We start from the raw sequence: 21638 nt of genomic DNA on the forward strand, positions 1-21638 counted from the left end.
CCAATTGTTTTTGTTTTAGCTGTTCTACAAACTTGTTTCATTTCGCTATTTTCATCCTTCTCTTTCACTGTTCTCTATTACTCTCTCTCTCTCTCTCTTGTTAACTTGCTTTACTTTGGTCTCTTCCTTCCGCTTGTTTCTTGTTTCTTTTTTTGTATTATTCCTTCTATTTATAGTTCTCTACCTTCTTTACTATGTTTGTTACAATTTGTTGTTCTATCTTACTGACCTAGTACTAAACCCCTACAGCTACCTAACCTTTGGCTTCGGTTTTGATTTGGTTATATAGTTTTCTGAAATGGGTATGTTTTGCCGATGTTCTGCCCGGCTTCGATACCCACTAGCTGATTGTATCGATGCTTGATGCTCAAAACTCTGTTAGTTTGTCTCTTTAACGAAATATTTGTAGTTCAGTAGATCGTATCGTTAACGGCGGTTACCAGTAATCAGGTCGCCTCATCGAAACACCGGAGATGCGCTGCGATGCGTTTCACATTCGTACAGCAAAACACACACACACAAACACCCCCCCCCGTACAAGACATATCGCTCACGTCGTTACATCGGTCACACATCAATCCTAAACCTTTCGCGCAGATACACACTGTACAGAGGACACCAGCTTGTCATCGGTACAAGGCGGCGAACTAGGCGACCATTTTACGTCCAGAGTAGTTGTTCCACAGATCACAGACCATTTTATCATGAACAAAAAAAAACATCACTCTTTTTCAGCACTATATTTAAACACGTGACAAGCATTTTCAGAAAACCGAAATGGACTAACTAACTAACTTTACAATTTTACTTGCTTTTTTCCCTCCATTTTATTTGTTTCGTTTCGAATCTCTTGTTTGCAATTGTCGGTGTCGTGCCGTAACGCGCCATGAAGGTCGATCTGCAGGACAGACGATCTCGAAGGGATATGTCCCCGCAAGGTAGGAAACGAGCAGCTGGCATGGTAGCGAAGGACTATCGCACAGTTTCTGGTGTTGGACAGGGATTTCACAACCAGATGAGTGCAGAGGTACGTGTGAGCTGGGGATGTGTGTCGACTGGACACGTGGCACGTGTGGACATTAATATACCTTCCCATCCCTGCACAGGCATCGTCGGCGTACAGGCGCAACGGTACGATGGCGTTGAATCAGCGAAGCCAATCGGCGGCACCGAGCGACAACTATCGGGACGATCGGCGGGACTCGTTATCGCCACAAGATGATAGATATACAGAATATCCAGTTCTTCCATTGCATCAGTATGCGCCAAGATTTCAATCACGATCAGCGACAGCGACACCAACCGGTTCACCGAAGAAACGACAATTACCACAAGTACCTCACATGTCACGGAATGCAGCAATACGGGAGCGGTTCATTCAGGACTTTGAGGAGCGCAGCGGTGGTCGATTCGCGCGGCATCGTGGCCGCCAGAGCCACCATCAGCCGACGTACCGTAGCACTGGGATGGGAGGTATGTACCATCATTCGGATCAATCTGACTCTACTTGAGGCGATGGCGATGCATTACTCCATATTACGCCCTCTTTCAGGCTGGGAACGACACTACTCCGGACTATCCGACAGTGACTTGACGACGCATTCGTTAGAGAGTAGAATTAGGCCAAGACACTCGCTATCTCCGGATAAGGATTTTATGGGTGACTTTGGTGATTCCGACATGGAATCGGTAGTTAGTGTTACTTCAAGTGCTTTCTCAACCCAATCGGAGCGACCGCGCGGATCGAAAGGGATCAGGTAAGTTTGGCGGGACTGGTTCGTAACACGCACAACAACATCACGGTGCAACTTCGAATCAACCGGGCGGGTTATGACGGATCCACGATACGCTTTACGTATGGCTTTTTTGTTGTTGTATGGACCAACTCCCATTTGAAGGACACATCAAAATCGCCGACTTCAGCACCGAAGCCTACCGACGGGATGGGCCACAACGTCACTGTGCGCGCTGCCGAGTGAGTACTCGGCCGGGCAGCCGGCAAGCGATCAATCGGGCATCATTCCGGTATTGTCGGACGTAACGCAGCCCGCAATCATACCTCCGAAACCGGAGTTTGAACCGCAACCTGCTGCTTGTAGTGTCGTTGGTCCTAACGTAGTTGGTAACGCTAGTGTCTGTAGCAGTTTCGCTTCCGGATCCCCTATACCCTTAGGCGTTCCGATCAACTCATTACGGTCCGATCCAATACCGATTTCTCCCGCACCACCCGATAAGCCTGTTGCGGGGATGGGCGGTAGTTATGGTCCTACTCCGGTCACGCATGGAGGTTCCATGCCGGATGGATACTTTAACGAGCAGTGCATTACACTGCAACCGGATTGTGGTACTATGCCGAACTTTCCCATGAACCCGGCTAATGAAAATATTAGAAGTACTTCGATTAATCTCGCTTCGTGCCCGCAGGGTAATCAATTTAACGCAACTTCGTTTGAGTTTCAATCTGGTTCGCTACCAACCGAGCATTATTTTGGCCGTGCTAGAGCACCTCCGGTTGGTGGTGTATCGATGGATCCTATTATGACATCCTCGATGCACGCGGGCGATGGAACTGGTGCTGTTGATTATGATCAGTGCGCTCCACCGATTGGTCGGCGCCCGTCGTACGCAATGCGCTCTAATACGTCGGAACCGAATCTTAATTCAATGATCATGCGACGCCTTTCCAACCGATCGATGGAGCAACAGCATGCATTTGGGTACGGGCAACCGCGCAATCAGATGATATCCATCTCGAATCGTTACCATCCACAGTCGCATGCAACCGTCGGTAGAGGATCCGGTACCGATCCTGTTATGAAGTATCCTCCACCGCCGGTAGCAACTAATCAGATAATTTTGAAATCATCCTATTCCGATCAGAATCTTCATAATAGCATCGTGTACGAACCGGGTGGTATGGGTGGTTCTGGTGGGCAGAATATTTGCATTTCCAACAAGAATGTGTACGATCCGAATACTGGTTATCAGAATCAAACAATCACTTGCATTAGTAATAGTAGGGAAAATCTGGGCGAAAGCAATATACGATACACCAGCAATCCGGAAGGGACGGTGTGTGAGATCAATGCACCGGATGTACAGTTCCGCAGTTCGCGTACATCAAACATATTCGAAGATGTTGCAATGCCCTCGGACCAGGGAAGAATTCCCCTGGCCGAGGCACTGTCTGTGAGTCTGCCTATCGCGACAGGCGAACCTGCGTACGGTGTAAGCGATCTGGAGATACATCCCGATCGAATGCCTGGCAAACCGATCGAAGTTCTTAAATCCCCGAGTGAGTATCACTATTCGGCCTACCAGAAGAAACCGTGCGAAGACGCATACATGGTTAGCAGTGGCGTACACGGTAAGCCGGAAAAAATCGCCCGCTCCCATTCACTGATCGCTCAGGATCAAATAATAGACATTGAGTATGACTCGGATACGGGTTGGAAGACAAAAAGTGTCCGTAAAAATGTGTTTGCAAGCAGTTTTGAGGAGAAGGTTTACAGAAAACGTACCCGATCGCTGGGCGGTGGCAATAGTGAGGATGAGCCACAGGAACGGCGAGATAGTTACGGCGATACGAAGAAGGCTGCTCCAGTCCAGGGTAGGAAAAGTAGGAGCGGTTCCAAGAGCAGTCTAGATCGTAGCAATTTGACGTTGAATATAGTGAAAAATGTTGATGAAGAATCTACGCCTAGTAAGAAAAGTGAAATAGACAAGACTAGAAAGGTATCGAAATCCGGGGCAGCTAAGCAAACAGAAAAAGTTAATCCTGTTGCTACTGACTCTAAGAAGGAGAAAGAAACGAGTAAAACTACCAAAACAAATTCAACATCGAAACCTTCCACGATGGTAAAATCGAAATCGACCACTAGTACGGCCACACCGAAAAAAGGCACGAAAAGTCCAGCAAAGACCGGTACCGGTGGTGGTTCGGTAAAGAAAGCTGGCTCACTGAAAGGGAAACAGTCCAAGGTGGGATCTTCCACTTCGGTAGCAAGTAGCTCGAAAGCGAAGGTTACGGAGAAGCCCAACTTTAAGGAGATCGATACGAAAACATCGAAATCCAAACTTGTTACTAAAAAAAGTGACAGCAAAGGTCGTGTGGATGAGATCAAGTCCGAATCGACCGTGCTGTACAGTAGTTCCGAATCGATTAAATCGATTATTGACGAGGTGCGTATGGAATTGCTGCAGAAGCCAAAATCGACAGTTTATTTAAGTGACGAAAGTCCAACCGTCCTAAACCGCAGCCATTCGTTTAGTGACGGTGAGCTTAACTGCAGCAAACGCATCCAGGATTGTTACGACACGTACGAGTTTGTGGACGGTCGTAAGCATTATCTGCTGAAGGATGATCGTTTGAAGCAACGGCTCACTGATCGGTACGATCGTGAAAGGGCTGTCGGGTACGAACGAAGTTCCGATAGGCGCCGCGATGATGGAGAGTATGAGCGTAAGGGTCGTCGAATGGTACCGGACGGCGAAGAAGATAATCCATGCCGACGGCCGGAAATGTTTCAAAAGTGTACGTCGCGTAGCTCTAGTCTTGTGTCGAACGAGGGTGGTGAGATAAAGCTTAGACGTAAGGTTTATCACAGTGACGATAGTGCGGAAGACGATGAGGATGACGATGGGGAGGAGGAAGAGGGCGATGATGAGGTGTTTGAAAGTTCTTTCTCTCGGGGCAGGAACTCGTCGTTTAATGGGAAATCTTCGTTGAAGCGTAGGGCAAGGTATGACACAAGGCGCACCAGTAGCCTGGAGGGTTTGGATCAGTTTCTTGCCAATTTGCAGGATCGAGACCGGCACGGTGGTCGTACGAGAACGTACGAAAGTAGCAAAAGTGACAGTGCGCGGCACAGCTCCGTCAGCATTAACGAAAAGCCCGAGTACTTTGAGTACACTAAGTCACCTTCCTCACCGTATTGCACCAACAGTAGTGGCCGTAGTGCTAGTAGTAGAAAAACCGCTAACTATGCTTCAACTCTTTCCTCCAACAAATCCTCGAACGGCGTTGCGTTGCTGCAAACCGTACCGAAACGGCCTTCGATGAAAAAATCGTCCAACATGGCGGCTGATGATGGTGGTCGTGGCAATGCTGGAACCCGTTCCCGTTCGCACGATCGTCATGGTAATCGTTCCGGATCACCATCCGCTGCTTCCGGGCCGGTGGAACAATCGCAACGGCGTGCACGTTCGTCTCACAGTGACTACGATGTGCGGGGCCGCAGTCGCTACGGTGGCCACAACGGTGGACGGGATGCTTACCGGCAGCGTGATCGTGAGCGGGACCGCGATCGGAACAGCAGCGATCAGGAGCGGGACCGTGATCTGAGCGATCGTGAGCAGCGGGAATCGCGTGAGCGCGGTGAACTGGACCAAAGTCTTTCGAATACCGAGGGAACACCGGAGGATAAGATAGGTAGGTTCTGGATCTTAGTCCCTGATGCATCTTCACAAGCTCCAAAATTCTAACATGGGACCTTCTTGCTGTGTTGTCGCATTTCAGACGGTAGCCTAAGTGATACAGCAGTGATACAGAGCTTGGATGCACGACGTAAGTTGGACCAACGATCGCCGAAAAGCGAAACACCCACTAGGGACCGGGACCGTTTCGGTACCGGTATGGGTATCAAGAGTAACTCAACATCGCAACTGTCGGCAACAGGTAACTACTTCTGTATAAGCGTTGTTATTCGTGTGAGTTTGAGTTTTTGTACAGTGGTTGCGTACCGTACCGTAACTGCCTGGACGGTGTCCACGGCGCTGAAGGCGCTACCAATAGTGCCCGGTGTATCGAAATTCTAGACCGTAATCTGGCGATTAGTGATCGAAATTCTGTTCAGTGGCCCATTGCAAGCGACAAAATGAGCGAGAAAGAGGGTAACAGTCGAACCGAACGGTACCATGAGCTATGGAGCCATCCATCCCGTACCATCCCTACAAAACGATTTCTTTCCCATCTCTCCTGGGTTGGATTGCCCCACCAGAAACCCACATATTCCCATCCTTCCTCTATCTCCCAGTCTCTCTCTCTCTCTGTTTCTCTCTGTTTCACTGTATGTCTCTCTTTCTGTGTGTAGCATCAATGTACAAAAAATACCATTCTCAGCCAATAGCGTACGGAACTGACACTGTTTTGATAATCAATTTCATTCAACATATGAAAAAGGTCGTAAGCGACGCATGGGGTTTGGTAAGCGTGGTAAAAATTCCTTCACCGTACATCGAAGCGAGGAGGTGCTTCCGGGCGAGGTGCGTGGCGGCGGTCTATCGCGGGGCTCGTCCGCCTCCAGCGATGGTGAAGGAAGTGCCGACGGTGACAGGTTCGCTTCCAGCCATTTTAGTTTATCTCCTGTGTTTTTGGTTTCTTTTTTGTCAAGATTTTTGGTTTGTTTTAAAACCTTTTTTGTGGAGCATTTTTCCGTTTCACATTCGGTTGATTGATAGACTTTTCTTTTCAGTTTGTTTGTTCGTTTTTTGATTTTGTTTTGCTATTGTTTCTAGTATCATTGGCTTATAAACCATTTCTTAAAGTATTCACTTTGTTGAGGAACATCCATTCGTTTTCATTCATGCACACACGTTCATTACTGCCGGAGAAGAGCTTCCCTTCTTCTAACATCATCCGGATGTTCCTTAGTAGTTGGGTTATTGAAATACTACATTTTATTTGATTATTATTTACATTTCTTACTGGTAGACGGTAGTGTGTTAGTAGTATAAAAATAGCCGGAAAAGAGTTTGGAATAGTTAAATAACAAGTTTATCTCACTGTGTATGATTTTAGTTTTTTTTTGTTAATTATTTATTTTTTACAAAACCTCTTTATTGTTTGCAACTTTGAAGGCACATTCTTTCAAGATCAACAACGAAATCATTCCTCAAAAAGCGGATGTGTTTTTTTGCTAAACGATTCTTAACCAACTGTGGCATTTTTGAACATTGAAGATAAAGAAATCGTTTCGAAGAATGTAGGCTGGCGGGGAGAGATAAAAACGCCCGAATGTACGGATCCCGTTGACAACTACACCGGTACCGCTTGTACGCTAGTGCTACAACACCTTAGTATGTACTGGGAGATGGTCACACGATACACTAAACAAGCGCACACGTCACACGCACACTTAGCCAACGCTACGAAACATTCGAAACTCAGTCACACACGCTCATCACAAACACTACTGTAAACTAGATAACGCTTAACTAGATGCGCGAGTACGAAACTTAATGGTTCTTAGTGTATTGTTTACCTTTCTGTTGTTTACTAAGTATCGTTAACACGCCGATCGTGCATCACCGTTTGCGATCGTATAATTGTTTGGTGCAAGGGTGTTTTGTTTTCTCGATAATGGGTGTAAAGTTACAGCTGTAAGAAACCCCACGGGGTCGGGGGGTTGAAAAGAATAAGCAGTGGGCAGCGTCAACAGCAAATGCATTTCAATGGGTAGAGAGTGTATAGTAACCGTTAATTTTTGTCGTTCATTCGTTTTGACGTAGAATATCGGTGGTAAAGCTGTGCAAGCCGTATGTGTAGCGTGGCACTGAAAGTTCTGTCCAGCCATTTGGGGTTTTTTTTCTGGTTTCGCTCGGTGTGTTCTGACTGTTACTCATGTTTGCTGCCGAAACACTCGCTTCTGTACCATGTAACCGTCATATGTACATTTGTTTGTTTTTCGCTTGGAAGTGTATTTAGTGCAAATTTCGTTTCGTTTTCATTCAGTTCCATGTTTGTCATCGTCCTTATGTCATTGCTCCTGTTACGTTTGTACACTATGTTCTATTGTTTATTTGGACGAGTTAAGCCAACTAGTGTTGTTCTAGCGTGAAGCTCTTGTTTCGTTTTTGAGGCGCCGCTCAATGTGATGAGCGGCATTTGTTATGGTTTTGTTTCTTTACTTATTGAAGCTTAACATATGCTCCAGTACCTAGATAGCACTCCACCGAAACAAAATGAAAACAACGAACTAAAATGCTGGCAGCCGTAGGTCTGAACAAATTAGACGCCGGTAGATTACGAACGGCGTACGAGGCGATTAGTCGAAAGTGTTTTGCACAGTTTTGTTCGAGTAACTCGCTGCTCAAAAGTGTACATTGCGTTCCGATAGTCACACACACCATTCTTTGCATTTGCACAACCGTACTGTCATCTCCCATATCTTGCCCATTCGATCTTGCTCGCAGACCAAGGCGTATCGTCTTCATCCTCATCGTCGACGTCGCAGCGTAAACGGGCGTCGGCCGGTTCGATACAGCGATCGGTCGAGGTGACACCGATACCAGCACAGTCGGCAGCCTATCGGGCCGGAAGCTTACACTCGATCTCGAGCTCCGAAGGCTCCTCGTAAGTGTGTGTGTGTGTGTGTGTATTATGCCACAGTTTCGGTGTGGCACACGTGTTGCCGTATGCGAAAACGATTTCCGTTTCCGTTATGTTTCTAATTTTTGCCTTCCGTTTCCTGTCGCCACCTCGAAACTATTTACACCTTTTTACTCCGTATGTGTTTCACCCTCTGTCTATTTTGCTCTCCTATCTTTCTGTCCGTGTGTCTGCTCTTATCGAAGACATTTTACTTGTTGTGTTTTACTAAGTGTTCTGTTGTACTGTGTGCTTTTTGTTTGGCTCTATCTAAACGCTCTCTTCTTCTCTTCCCTCACTTTGGCTTTTTGTGGGATTTTGTGCTGTGCCATTGTTGTGTCTTCTGCTCTTGTTTTGGCTGTACCTATTTAGCTGTCCGTTCGATGTTTTTTTTTCGAAATCAGTTACAGTGAACAAGAAGTAATTGTGTGATCAATATGTGTATTAACTATTCAAAGATCTCTTATTTGGCTTGTTTATTATACTCAGGTATAGCAAAGAGCCTAAATTTATGCAATGCAATGCTAGTTATAAACTTTCTGCTTTCATTCAACAAGCTAACAGGCCTGCACATTGTTACATGCATTTTTATCCGTTTTTAACTATTTTTTGTTTGTTTTTAAAACATTTATATATATGTTCTAAGTCTCTAGCTCTTTTCTAAGATGGCATATATCTTTGTAAATAATTTCACTGAGTATTCTTTTGAAGGTTATTTAAATCTTCATCGCAACAATATGTACTTAAGTAATCGTTTCCGCCATTGCTGAAACTTTCGACTGCATCTAGAGAAAAAAATATATCAAAAGATTCGCAATGAAAGTTTTACAGTAGTTTAGTAAAGAATCGTTTAATGGTGATTACCAACAGTCCTGTAAATATTCGTGCCAACTTCATCCATCCTCACCTCGTAGACTGCATGATTGTATCTCTCAGCACCTAGTAGTACTTAGTACGCTTCGTAGAAAGCTCCACTACACGACACACTACAAACTGTCTATCTCTCCCTGTGAAGCGTTTATCACCTGGAGCTCTATCGTTTTCTATCAAGCGAAAAAGCAAACTCCAACTTCTACCGATTGTTTGATGTATCCTTTTCCGAAGCGATATGCCCAAGCTGTACATCCCTAAGTGTACCACGCTCAATTTACTTTTCTTGAACGAATGACTCACTTGCGACGGCTCTGGGTGTTACCGAATTTATGTACTGTGGTCCGCACAGTACGGAACTTCAGTATCACTTGCTTCCAGACTATACTGTATGTTACAGGCTGTTTCTATTTCCAGCGCCTTCCTATACGATTGTCTGTTTTGCTCTCGCTATATAATGCTCTTAGGATACTTACTATGATATGTGGTTTATGCCGTCCTATGTGCCCCTTTTTTGAAGTTTTTTCATTCCTAAATGCAACATACTTTCTATCGTCAACTGTGTGAGAGTACCCGTATTTGTTTTTTTTTCCTTCTAATTTATCTTAATACTTTAGTTCTATTTCTGTTCAGGGGAAACTTTGTACAATATTTGTAAGGCCATAATTTATTTTACAATTTATCGTTTACTCTGATTCTTTTCAAGTATTTTTTTGTATAATTTTTATATTTTTTTAAGTTCTGATAAGAAAAATAATTATAAAACAAATTATAGTTCTATAAATTAAGTATAGAACAATTTTTTAGTTATGTTTTCTAAACCAAACCAATCTCTTTTCAGCTATATTTTTTTATTCACTATGTATGTGTGCGTTTTGGTGTGCTTGATGTTTGTGTGTTTGGTTAACTTGTTTTTATTTATTATTTCATTTTCAATATTCTTGGCCCTTTCGAAGAATGATAATTTATAGCAAGAAAAAAAAAGAGATGAACGAAATGTATGCAATTCAAACATGTTGAGCAAACGTATTACATGATAAACATTTTTTGTATAACATGTTAATGAATATCGTCTACTTTCGTACATCTATCAAATTGTTTTTGTTATGTTCTTGAATAAATACCTCTAGTTTCTGTTACTGTTAGTGCACTAGGTACCGTTTCTTTGCAATTTTGTTTTTTTTTCGTTTTTGTTTTAAATTATTACATAGCGATATAGCCAACAACCACTAATATTACTTTATTCCCTATTTCCCACAACAACAACAAAAAAAAAAACGTAAAATCAATCAAAACACGCCTGACGTTCGCAGATGGTCACCGTCGCTACGAGTGGCGGGTGATACGGGACCTTTATCGGACTTCATCGATGGTTTGGGACCAGGACAGCTAGTTGGACGCCAGGTACTGGGTGCTCCGGCCTTAGGTGATATTCAACTGTCTATGTGCTATCAGAAGGGTTCCTTAGAGGTTGAAGTGATAAGAGCAAGGGGATTGCAGGTGAGTCGGTAAACGAAGTAGCCGGCGATACTTATCTGCATTAACTACTCCGTATGATACCATTTTTGCAGGCACGTCCTGGCTCAAAAGTACTTCCAGCGCCTTACGTTAAAGTGTATTTAGTTTCCGGTAAAAAATGTATAGAAAAAGCAAAAACAACGACTGCTAGGAAAACGTTAGACCCACTATATCAGCAACAACTAGTGTTTAGGGAACCGTTTGCGGGCTGCATTCTGCAAGTAAGTATATTGCCAGTAGACGCCACAATACAGTTTTATTTCCAACCAGATTTATGTTAATTTTTTTCTATGTATTTTCCCTTTTTATTCTACCAGGTCACCGTTTGGGGAGATTATGGACGGATGGAGGGCAAGAAAGTATTCATGGGTGTAGCTCAGATAATGCTGGACAACCTCAACCTCTCACACATAGTCATCGGCTGGTACAAACTGTTCGGCACTACGTCACTGGTCAGTGGGCCACCTAGCTTGGGCCTATCTAGAAGATCCTCGATCGCCTCACTCGATTCACTCAAGCTGTAAAAGCCTCTAATTGACCCATTGAGCATCACCACCTCCCACAAATTTCTTCTATCCCTGCTCTCTCTCTCTCTCTCTCTCCGCCACTATCTCACTATCTCACTATTCCCACTATCTTTATCCACTGTTGTGTGCTGAAAAACCATAGGACATAATAGACATTGTAAAACACACCTGCCTGCTTCTAACAGTGCAATGTCTGTGTCTGAGCAAAATGTTGCAAATTTTTGCGTTCCGCTGCTCTAGCCGGTTTGGTTGGCTCTGATGTTGCTCTGATACTATCATTCCTGTTCAAGAATGCTGTGTTTCTGTTTAAACGTTTAGCTCAGTTTTATGTTCCAATTGTTTTGACACCCCTTCACACACACACACACACTGAAACACAATCAACAACCACCTTCACCTTCCGGAGAGCAGCCAACCATTGACACCGTGTTTTGTGCAAACGTTTACAACTATGTTTGGTTTCGATTTTAGTCTGCGTTATAGATTTAGGTTTTATGTTTTGTGTAGTTACTACTGAAACTGTTTCTGCTATACATCATTACTGAATGGTGAGCGTTGACAAGAATAGTTTGAGGTATATTAGACCTTCAGATGATTGCAGTGATTAGCTTTGAGTAAATAATTAAACGAAGGCAGCAAACGTTGATGCTAAAAAAATACTGGAAAAAGCAGCTCAACATCACTCGAATAGGTTTGTTACAGATTTTAATGTTTTGCTGTTTGTTCTTCGTTCTTCGTATAAAAATTCAGCATCATTTCATGCTACTGAAATATTTCTAAGCTATTATCCTATTCCATGCCAAATGCTTAAGCGAAAAACCAAACAAAAAAATACCGCGAGCATTAGTTACCTTGGCCCAGATTTGCATTGGAAGTAATGTCAAGCATAGAGCCACCTTAATCTTGATAGTTTAAGCGTTTAAGTAATGTTGCAATATTGCTCTGCTTCTTGTTAAGTTTAGCCAGTCGCCATAATCTCCAACAAAAAAAAAACCTATTCAAGCTTCCCAGAAACAAATCCACAAAACTCCCTTTCAAATGTATATCCCAATTTCAAATATGGTTCCTGCAAAAAAAACCTACACGATGAACAATTGTTATTAGCCAGTTCCACCGTAGCTGGTTAGCTTGAGCACATCGTAGCGCCACACTATTCGTATGTGCATAATGAAATCTTAGCTGCAAAAAAAAAACAAACAAACGCAAATACGCAAGACAACTCACCTTGTTTTCCCATACTCGGTATCTCCTCTCTAGGTACGTCTTTTTGTCACTTCAAACAATCTTTTTGCATGCGTTCTACATAAGTGTACGGTTAAGTACTTGCTTTGTGCTTGAGTTTAAGATGATTTCGGTTTTTGTTTGTTTTTTCTTTTAACCATTTTTCTACTGGTAAACTGTACAACATATAGGACCACTCAGTAGCACACAGTAGCTTAACTTGCAATTTTGCACGCTAGTATTATTTTCATTTCATTTTCTGTAAGTGAACCCGTGCAGGGTTTCATCATGTAGCCATTTATTTTGCCAACTTTAGATAGTTATTTCTTAAGCAGAAACTGAGGAACATTATTTGCGATAATACAAAAATAAATTGTAGCTTTCTATAACAAATTTATCTTCTTCTTATGGTGCACTTTCTTCTACATTTTCATTCCAGTAAGACAAAACTAATTTCCAAACCTGAACTATAAAGCCAACGTATGGTGTAAAATTCATACTCCAACAGTCACCAACGTGGAAATCACGTGGTAGATGGTAGTGAGCTACTTTTCGCGTGAAAAAACAAAACCAAAAACAAAAAAATAAAAAACGCAAAACGTATCTGCTAGTTCGCGCGCGATCGAAACCGTTACGGCCTTATGTACGCAGAGGAACGCACTGGAAAAGCACTTACTGGCATGCGAAATCGTCACACTAGCTCTGTGTGAGTGTATGTGAGCGTTTGTGCGTGTGTGGACAGCGTCCTACCGGAACCAATCTGCTGTGCAGTGGAAGTCAGCTAAGCGCTATATCAACCGGTGTTTAGGAAGGGGTATAGTCGGAGATAGATATTACTTGTTTTAAATCAATCCATTACACATACATACTTTAACAATTTTCTCTTGTAAAGCATATTTGTTGAGAAAAAAATGACAATGCGATTAGGATTGAACACAGCAAACTGTCAACTCCGAATAAGTAACCCCATCATGTTTGCAAACAACTTATACAAAAATGGAGAAAAAAAATTAAGCGAAATGACAAAACGTTGTTCACATCTTCACATCTAGCGATAATGTATTGTGGGAAGGGGTGGAATGCAAACGATTGTTTTGGGTCGGAGGAAGGGAGAAAGGAGTAAGAGGAGAGAAAAAAAGTGGAAAAAAAGAAACTCAAATCTGTGAATTTATTAAATTGTAATATTTGCAACCAAAAACCAAAACTAAGCAAAAAACGAAGAAGAGAAAAAACAAACACACATGTGAGATGGTGCAGATAAAGATATAAAAATTAAACAAAACAAACAAAAAAACTCGTAACTCTAATTACCATAAGTATATGCTTCAGTCAAAACGTTACAAGAACGATAGTACCGCTGGATACAGTTAAAAGCAAGGCAGCAAGAATGCAAAGGATGGTGAAATGAATGAGATGCGGACCTGTGTGAGATGATATTAAACAAATGAGAGCATTAAATATCACAAACCTTTGAATGGCCGACAGGAAAGGGTTCGATTGGTTGATTTTTTTTCTGTTGCTTAAAAGCAACATTTGCAATGCTCGTAGGTCCGACAGTAAGTACGATAACACTCACAAGGAACGACAGAAGTACAAATGTGCGAATGATTAAAGATGGTATCGGTCCTGAGCAGATGATACTTTATCATATTTGAGCTACCAGAGACAGGTCAAGCGATCGAGCGAATACATCTGTGAAACGAACTACACATACACACTATCCTACACTCGTATCTCTTTTCACACCTACCTAACATATGAACGAAGCAACAAATAATAAAGAAAAAAAAAACAAAACAAAACAAAAAACCAACTAAAATCAACATATTGTTTGCCTTAGCACTCGAATAGACGCTGTTTCAATAAAATCATGCTTTCTAAATCAGCTACTAAGCAAATAACAAAACAAAACAAAAAAATCGCGCATTTACACAACTGAATAAGAGAACCGAATCCGATCGTACAGTGGCTATTTGGCGACTGTGCAGTGTGTGTAAAAGCGTTTGAGCTTCTCTTGCTCCAGTGGCTTTAGCGTGGGTTGTGCGACAGGAAAGGAATGAAGGAAACCCAGTGGGAAGGAATAGGATCAAATCATAAATTAAAACAAACAAAACAAATGCATATATCATCACACCAGCTAAACGAGAAAAAAAGGGACGTAGTTAAAGAATGCTAAAGCGCGTTTACTATATACTAAAAACTAAAGCAAAGCAGCAAAGCAAGGCAGACCAGTGGCAAAGCAGAAGCGAAGAGAGTATGTATACATGAAACGAATGGGGTAAACAAAAAAAAAGTGGAATGAGAAACGAGCCAAAAACCATATCTTTGTCAGTAAGAAAATTCTTAGCAAATATGAACACAAAATGAAAGTTATAAAAAAGAACAAAAAAAAATCAACAACAACAAAACATAACAAAAAACCCAAACAAGGAATAGGTACCGTAACAAAAAGAAAAAAACAAACAAACAAATAAACAAAACCATTATAGGATGCAGCACTTCGTTTTGCTGAGTATGAGAAACGTTAGGATTAGCTAGGAAAGCATGAAATAAGGATACCGTTCGAGATCCTGAATTAACATATTAACGCAAAACGTGTGAGAACGTGCATCGGAGTGAGAACTGGAAATGGCAATTGTCACTTTTCGGAGGGCGTAAACCGATGTATATGTGCGTGAGAATATGTATGTATGTTATGCTTTTGCTCTGAGTTGTCTCTTGTGGGAATGATTGTGGAAGGAAAACCCATGGGAACGATTGCCACTTGGTGATGCAAGTGCAAACGCTCTTTGTGCATGAGTTAATGCACCACAATCGTATGAAGAAAATGGAACAAAGTTGATTGTTTGTTTGAAATAAAAAAAATCAAAGATGCAATTCGTTTAAAGCTACTATATGCTACCTTTCTCCGTGACAACACTGTATGTGGAAGTTTCCTTGTACACACACACAGACACCAATATTAGAAAGCATATTTGCATATTTGGTTTTTGGCATGTTTTTTTCTACTTCCTATTGTTGGTCTTTTAACTCATGTGCATAGACAAGCCACATTACCATGGGCCATTCGATGGGTTTACATGTACATAGAATGGAATGGTATGGTGAACCAGATGGAGAGGATGGGACACAATATTGCCCCATCCCTTTTTGCGTAATAAAACTTATCAGCAGAAATGTTCACAACGCACTGGAGCTACCCATTAAGTACGATTTTTCTTTGTCTCTTTCACGACTTCTCTAAGCTTATTTCTTCCCCTAAAGAAAACAAGAAGATAAAAAACAAATCCTCAGAAATATTAAATTATTAGGAACAAAATGCAACGAGCATCAGCTGTCTTACAAATTACAAAAAAAAAGTAAAATAATAACAAAGAACAAAGCAACAACTATCGAATAAGCGTGCACGCTTAGCGAAAGTGGCAGACAAACTGACAAATGAAATGCTTAATCGAGTGAGTGGAGTTGGGAAAGATAGGAAAGTAAACAAACGTGTAAATAAGATCAGGTTTCTACAGGGAACTTTGAGAAACGATTCATTATCATATAGCCAATCAAAACTAACTTCTCAGCAAGCGGGAACTGTAAGCGAAAACGGGATAAATGGACAAGGCGTTATACCCAACATTAGCAAAAGGAAGCTCGTTGTCAGTGGACTATAATGCCAACGTATTGTTTGGTGTGTTTGAATTTGCTCGCTTCTATTTCCGTTTCTTTTAACTGCTAACAAGTCTAGCACGAATGTTTCTTACTGGTCGATTTCGCTAAGCACTATTTCGCTGCTAACTGCATCTAATGGCTTTCCAAAGGAAAATATTATTATAATTCAATATGTAGCATTATTCCTTTCTCCTCGAGCGGTGCCTCAGACAACGAAACAAAACAACTATCTCCAGTGTTGCGCCATATTTAAAGTGGTTTAATTTACCAGCCAAGTATCAACCGAAGCTGGAACGTTTGATGCAATAGCGATTTATGGAAAAAAAGCGCACCATTTTTCCGGAGCAGATTAGCTCGCGCTTCTTCGAGCTTGCTGCACGATTAACAACAGACATGTTTGATCCGTCCAGTGGAAATGGATTCATTAATGCCACACACAGAAGAAAAACAAAAACACGAAAACCAGATAAGGAAATTATAACGCAAAGCAAGCAAAAACGAAAAACCTTCGCCACGTGTTCGCCGCTGCCTTGGAACACTGGACTGGAAGTGTTCGCGAAAGCAAAATCAGGACCAACCGATTGTTTCCCAGCTCTCACCCAATTTGGACGATAATCTTCGGTTTATCGACGGAACGATGATTTTGAATCGCAAAAAAAAATCGCTCGCACTCCCGTATCAAAACTATTGGAACCTTTCCGTCGATACATGAGCGGGAAAGATTGGATGATTGAAGATTTTTTCTCTTTTCATTCATCTTAATTTTAATGAAAAAAAAACAATTAGGATTGCATTTTTTTTAAATTTTGTTTATTCCGAAACCGAAATACGCTTAGTACACTAAGGTCCGCACGTTAAAACGTTGTTGATCTTTGCGCTTTTCTTCGTAATCCGTGATGTAATGACGGTGGAGATGCAAAATAAAAACAAAAAAAAACAACATGAACGATAATGAAAAGTTACTGACAAATATAGGATTATAATTGTTGCTTTAAGTGCTTCACAGTATAAGGAAAATCAACGCAAATACAGCGGAAGCAAAAAGGTAAAAAAAGGAGAAAAAAATCAGAAGAAAAAAAACTTAATTCGAAAACAGCAATTGAGGCCTATTATTAAATACAAAATTAACAAAAACCCAATAGTTTAGGAATTGTAGTGTTGTGTTAATGCATTGCAAAAAAACGCCCTCAAAAAACGGAGCGTATCGTTTTGCTCGCTTACTATTCAAATATTTACAGCTGAATGCCTAATTTGTGAAGAAGTAAGATGAGAAAAAAAACTAAACCCCGTTTGTCTCAGTTTTGGAGCATACTCTTATGGATCGCTTCGTTGCAGCTTATTCTTTTCGATGTTGAATATGTTTGCTGTTTGGAATATGCTGTTTTACACGTGCGTCCCCCCCGGGGGGTTCCATAAACGAGGACAACCTGATCGAACGCGTGTTTTGGGGGAGGTCCGCACGTAGAAACGATGTAAAGGAATGTGAAAATGTTACCAAATATATCGATTAATTTGCTGTACGGGTGGATACGCAGCAAGCACTGTTAGCAACATCAAAACAAAAGGAGCAAAACCAAAAGCAAAACAAACAAACATATTAACTATGGTGCGGCAGCCAGAAATTTTTTGCAAGTGAGATAATGTGTACGCGCGCGTGTGTATGTTGGGAAATACGGGCATAGTAATGTTAGTAGATAAACAGAAGCGATGTTAAAAGCAAAGAGTGACGTAAGAAAATTTACAAAACAATTGAACAAAAAAAACCAAAAGAACAAAACAAGCAACAAAAGTAAATCATTCAATGAAGCAACAATCCAACCACAACCAATGGAGGGCAGAACACAACCGCAACGTTTTGCCGATTCCCGATCGCCGAGGAAAATGGTGAACGTTTTTGTACAAAGCTAGGCAAAAGGAAAACATGAGATCAACTAGTACTCGTAGCTAAGAACCAAATGATGAACGACTGTCGAGATGGGGTGGTTAGAGATGCAAGTAAAAAAAAGTAAATTTTAAAAATTATTTTATATCAAACTAAGTATTAAACACGCATACATACACACATACACCAAACACAATACATACATACCACACGGACACGAAAACACAATCGCTACTGGAACAATGCTGTAAGTAAATGCTGAAACGAAACACGGGCAAAGTACGTGGCTAAAGGGCTAGATCATGCATTTTGTTTGTCTCACACTAGAAGTTAATCGGAAAATCGACAACATTATATATTAAACTTCAAACATGAAGGTACATCAATCTAACCAATGCGCCAAACGGAATGAAAAACAAACCAAACACTGGGCTAGGGGAAAAAAGCGGCCGCAGCGCTATATCATATATGGGTTCAGTTTGGCTGGGTAGAAACACACCAGAAGAAAGTAACAGTGGTTGACTCTATCCTGCACAAAGCAGCGTTCATACAACACGAAAACCCCCCACATTTCATTAGAAGCGAACAATCCACTGCTGGGCCCACAACTAAAGCTCTTAATTAGAAAGGGAAAAGGAAAGTGTAAGAAAAGAAAACGACAGCATGTAATAGCAAGCGAATGAAACGAATCAAGTGGAACGCGGAATGGAAGAAGCAATTGAAACAACCAAACAAAGAAACACAAAAAGGAAACAGGATAACACAATATACAAAACACAAGAAAAAAAAAACAAACTTATAGCTAAAATGCAATATACTTACAGTGTCAACCGTATACAGTAACATGCACACTACGAACGCGTATACATTGAACTCGTACATGGCAACAAGTAGAACAGAAAAAAGCAGATTTGCAAAGGAACGCAATGCAGGATCGGGATACAGCCAGGGCAGGTCATAGGGCGTAAAACACACAGATAATGCTGCTCAGGTGTAGGAGCGGAATGCGATTTAACGAGCGATAGGTATGATCGCAAACCATGAACATAATTCAAAAGAATATTGTAAAATACAAAAAATTTCTATTATTATTAAAACCATATATAAATATACCGAACAAAAAACTATATATATATATAAAATCTATATATATACATATATATAGATATTAAAGAAAGGAAAAAAAACTGTATCCCCTCTCGGCTAAGAAAATGTCGAGAAACGACAATAAAACTGTGAGATTGAAAATGAAAAATATAAGTGCTTCTGTTTACTATTTATATTGAGAAATCGAAAGCCATGTTCTAATATTTGTTTTTTATATGTTTTGATATGAATTGCAATGTTTTCCAATGTTTGATGTATTTATAAGTTATAACACGAAGTGAAACGATTTTTTGCACATTTCGTGTAAAAACCTGTCTTACACAAGAATTGTTTGCAATATTAAAATCTTTTTAAAAATTTCTATCAAACTTGCATCAATGTAATGAATCAGCGCGAGATCCGGAGTGAAATAATTTGAGCTTGAGGTGTCGGCTTACATATTAGTGATGGGTAAATCTTAAATTTTCCCAGAGTTGGAGTAATCCGAGTCCGAGATATTCTGGAGTATACTCCGGAGTAGCTCTGGCGTTATTAACGACAAATGGGGGGGAGTTGGTGGGCGATTACTCCGAAGTTAACATTGAATGCAGCACCGGACTTAACTCCGGAGTATGCCAGTACCAACTCCGGAGTAATTCGGAGTTCTTATTCCGGATTCTTCAGATTGTTCCGAGATTCCGAGGTCCTTCAGGAATATCACGAAATCAGGATTAATCCGAAGTAATTAATTCGGAGTATACTCCGGTTTTAATACGTTGGAGTCGAAGTGTATTCTTGAATCCACGCCGGAGCTCCCAGCACTATTTACACATACATTTAAAGTTTTCTCTTTTTTACATGGGTTTCTCCTGTGTTTTACCCAAGCTTCTTATGCGTATACCTATTTTATGCTTGTCTCGTCTGTAAAAAGCATTCACTTTGCGAGTCGTGTAAGCTGGCGAATGGTAATATTACTTATCAGAACGATGCTCTAATGATGCTTTTAATGACCGTTTCCTACGAGAAAGCTCCCAGTTTCATCCTTTGAAATAGCAAGCGGCCTCAGTTTCAGGGTTTAAAAATTCACAACTTTTACGTTACGTAATTGTTAAATAACCCCTTTGCACACGTGAACCACCGAAACCACCGAAGGTACGCAGCCTGTTTTCAAACACCTCGAAACGTACGCAGCCATTGCAGCCATATACAAAACGTCAGCTAATGTCAGTTGGCTGACAGCAAACGGAAAAGCGAATGTTTGAGTTGCGTGGCGCGCCGGCGCGCAACTAATCGCAACCATTTTATCAGTCAATACTTCACAATTTTGCATCACGGCACGCAAAACGGCTGAAATAATAGAACGGGCCTGCAAAATCCTATTGCCACCAAACCCACATTTACCACCAAAAACCAACGCGAGTTCGACCAAGCAAGTGAGAAAATTCGTAAGCACCTTGTCAGCAGTGCAGCAAGCTTTGCACAACACGGATTTCGTTTCGAATGCGATAAGAAAGTGACCCTGTTTTTTTGTTTGTTGAAAAGTGAAGATTCTAAGCAAAACGGAGAGGGCTAAGATATCGTGAGCAGTTCCGGCGTACGTACGGGGCGCGCGCGTGTGTGTGTTGTGCAATTATTTGGAATTTGTACAACATTTAATAGTGAGAAAAAAGAACTAAAATTTAGTGGAGCGTCCCACAGTGACACACAGCGTGACAAAAGCATCATCTTGTGTTATTCCGACGGAAGTTACATTCCGGTGGAGTGGAGACTCGTATCGTGGATGTCCTCTTACCTCCCTGGACCATTGGCAGTAAAAAGTGGATGTTGCATTCCGATGCATCGAGCGTTAGAAAAATAACTTCAATGTAGTCGAACCACTACGGATCACAAATATCACTAACATATCAACCGAAGCTGTAAGACAACGTAGAGCTAGATGCTATAAGCTGAGCGTATTATTCTAGAACGTAAGGCACTGACCGATACATATCATCTGAGCAACATCTGAAACGATAAATGTTGTGTGGTAAAAGCATTGTTAACCTAGAAAGCTTAAGTTGTCTATCTATTTGTAAGTATATAAGTAAGAAAAAATAATTCTATCGACGAAGTTTAAAGTGCAAAATAGAAAAGAAAGAGAGAGAGAGATAGAAAAAAACATACTGATACATATCATACTACTAGCAGATTTGCTAATAGAGCCTTGAACATCGATAAAACGTATATCAAAGAGTAACGCATAAACAGTTAAAAACGAACGGACCATTTACATGTGTAAAACGGACACTGTTGAAAGTAACGCACAGAGTTATTGCGAAACACTAGCATTGATAGTTTTGGCCAGGGAGGGTATAAACGGAACCCGTAACGTGTGCGGGTGTGTGGCGCTCCTGTGTTCCTGTGTGAATAGCTGTGTGTGACGTAAGCGTAGCGTACGCCGGAAGGACATGCAACGATAGAAACGCCAAACTCCTACCGCCCAAGTGTGTAACTGTGTGCGTGCAAA

General features: G+C 41.4%; 1 protein-coding gene across 11 annotated transcripts in view; it reads left to right on the plus strand.

Annotated features, from left to right (window-relative positions):
• LOC125760986 (regulating synaptic membrane exocytosis protein 2) overlaps positions 1-18854 on the plus strand; it is a 54109-nt gene extending 35255 nt beyond the window's left edge. For 6 of the 11 annotated variants that reach the window (XM_049421663.1, XM_049421670.1, XM_049421664.1 and 3 more), the window contains 10 exons: positions 893-1027; positions 1107-1473; positions 1553-1757; positions 1899-5431; positions 5519-5677; positions 6173-6335; positions 10552-10738; positions 10810-10977; positions 11074-11974; positions 12944-18854. In XM_049421663.1, the coding sequence (XP_049277620.1) occupies positions 893-1027; positions 1107-1473; positions 1553-1757; positions 1899-5431; positions 5519-5677; positions 6173-6335; positions 10552-10738; positions 10810-10977; positions 11074-11280 (5124 nt within the window). In that variant the 3' untranslated portion in view covers positions 11281-11974; positions 12944-18854. Of the gene's footprint in view, positions 1-892; positions 1028-1106; positions 1474-1552; positions 1758-1898; positions 5432-5518; positions 5678-6172; positions 6336-8193; positions 8354-10551; positions 10739-10809; positions 10978-11073; positions 11975-12943 lie in introns of all 11 variants that reach the window. The other 5 variants (XM_049421668.1, XM_049421674.1, XM_049421669.1 and 2 more) reach the window with 4 other exon arrangements.
• Positions 18855-21638: the final 2784 nt, after the last annotated feature.

This window comes from Anopheles funestus, chromosome 2RL, assembly GCF_943734845.2.
Source record: "Anopheles funestus chromosome 2RL, idAnoFuneDA-416_04, whole genome shotgun sequence".
In the NCBI taxonomy this organism is placed as follows: Eukaryota; Metazoa; Arthropoda; class Insecta; order Diptera; family Culicidae; genus Anopheles; species Anopheles funestus.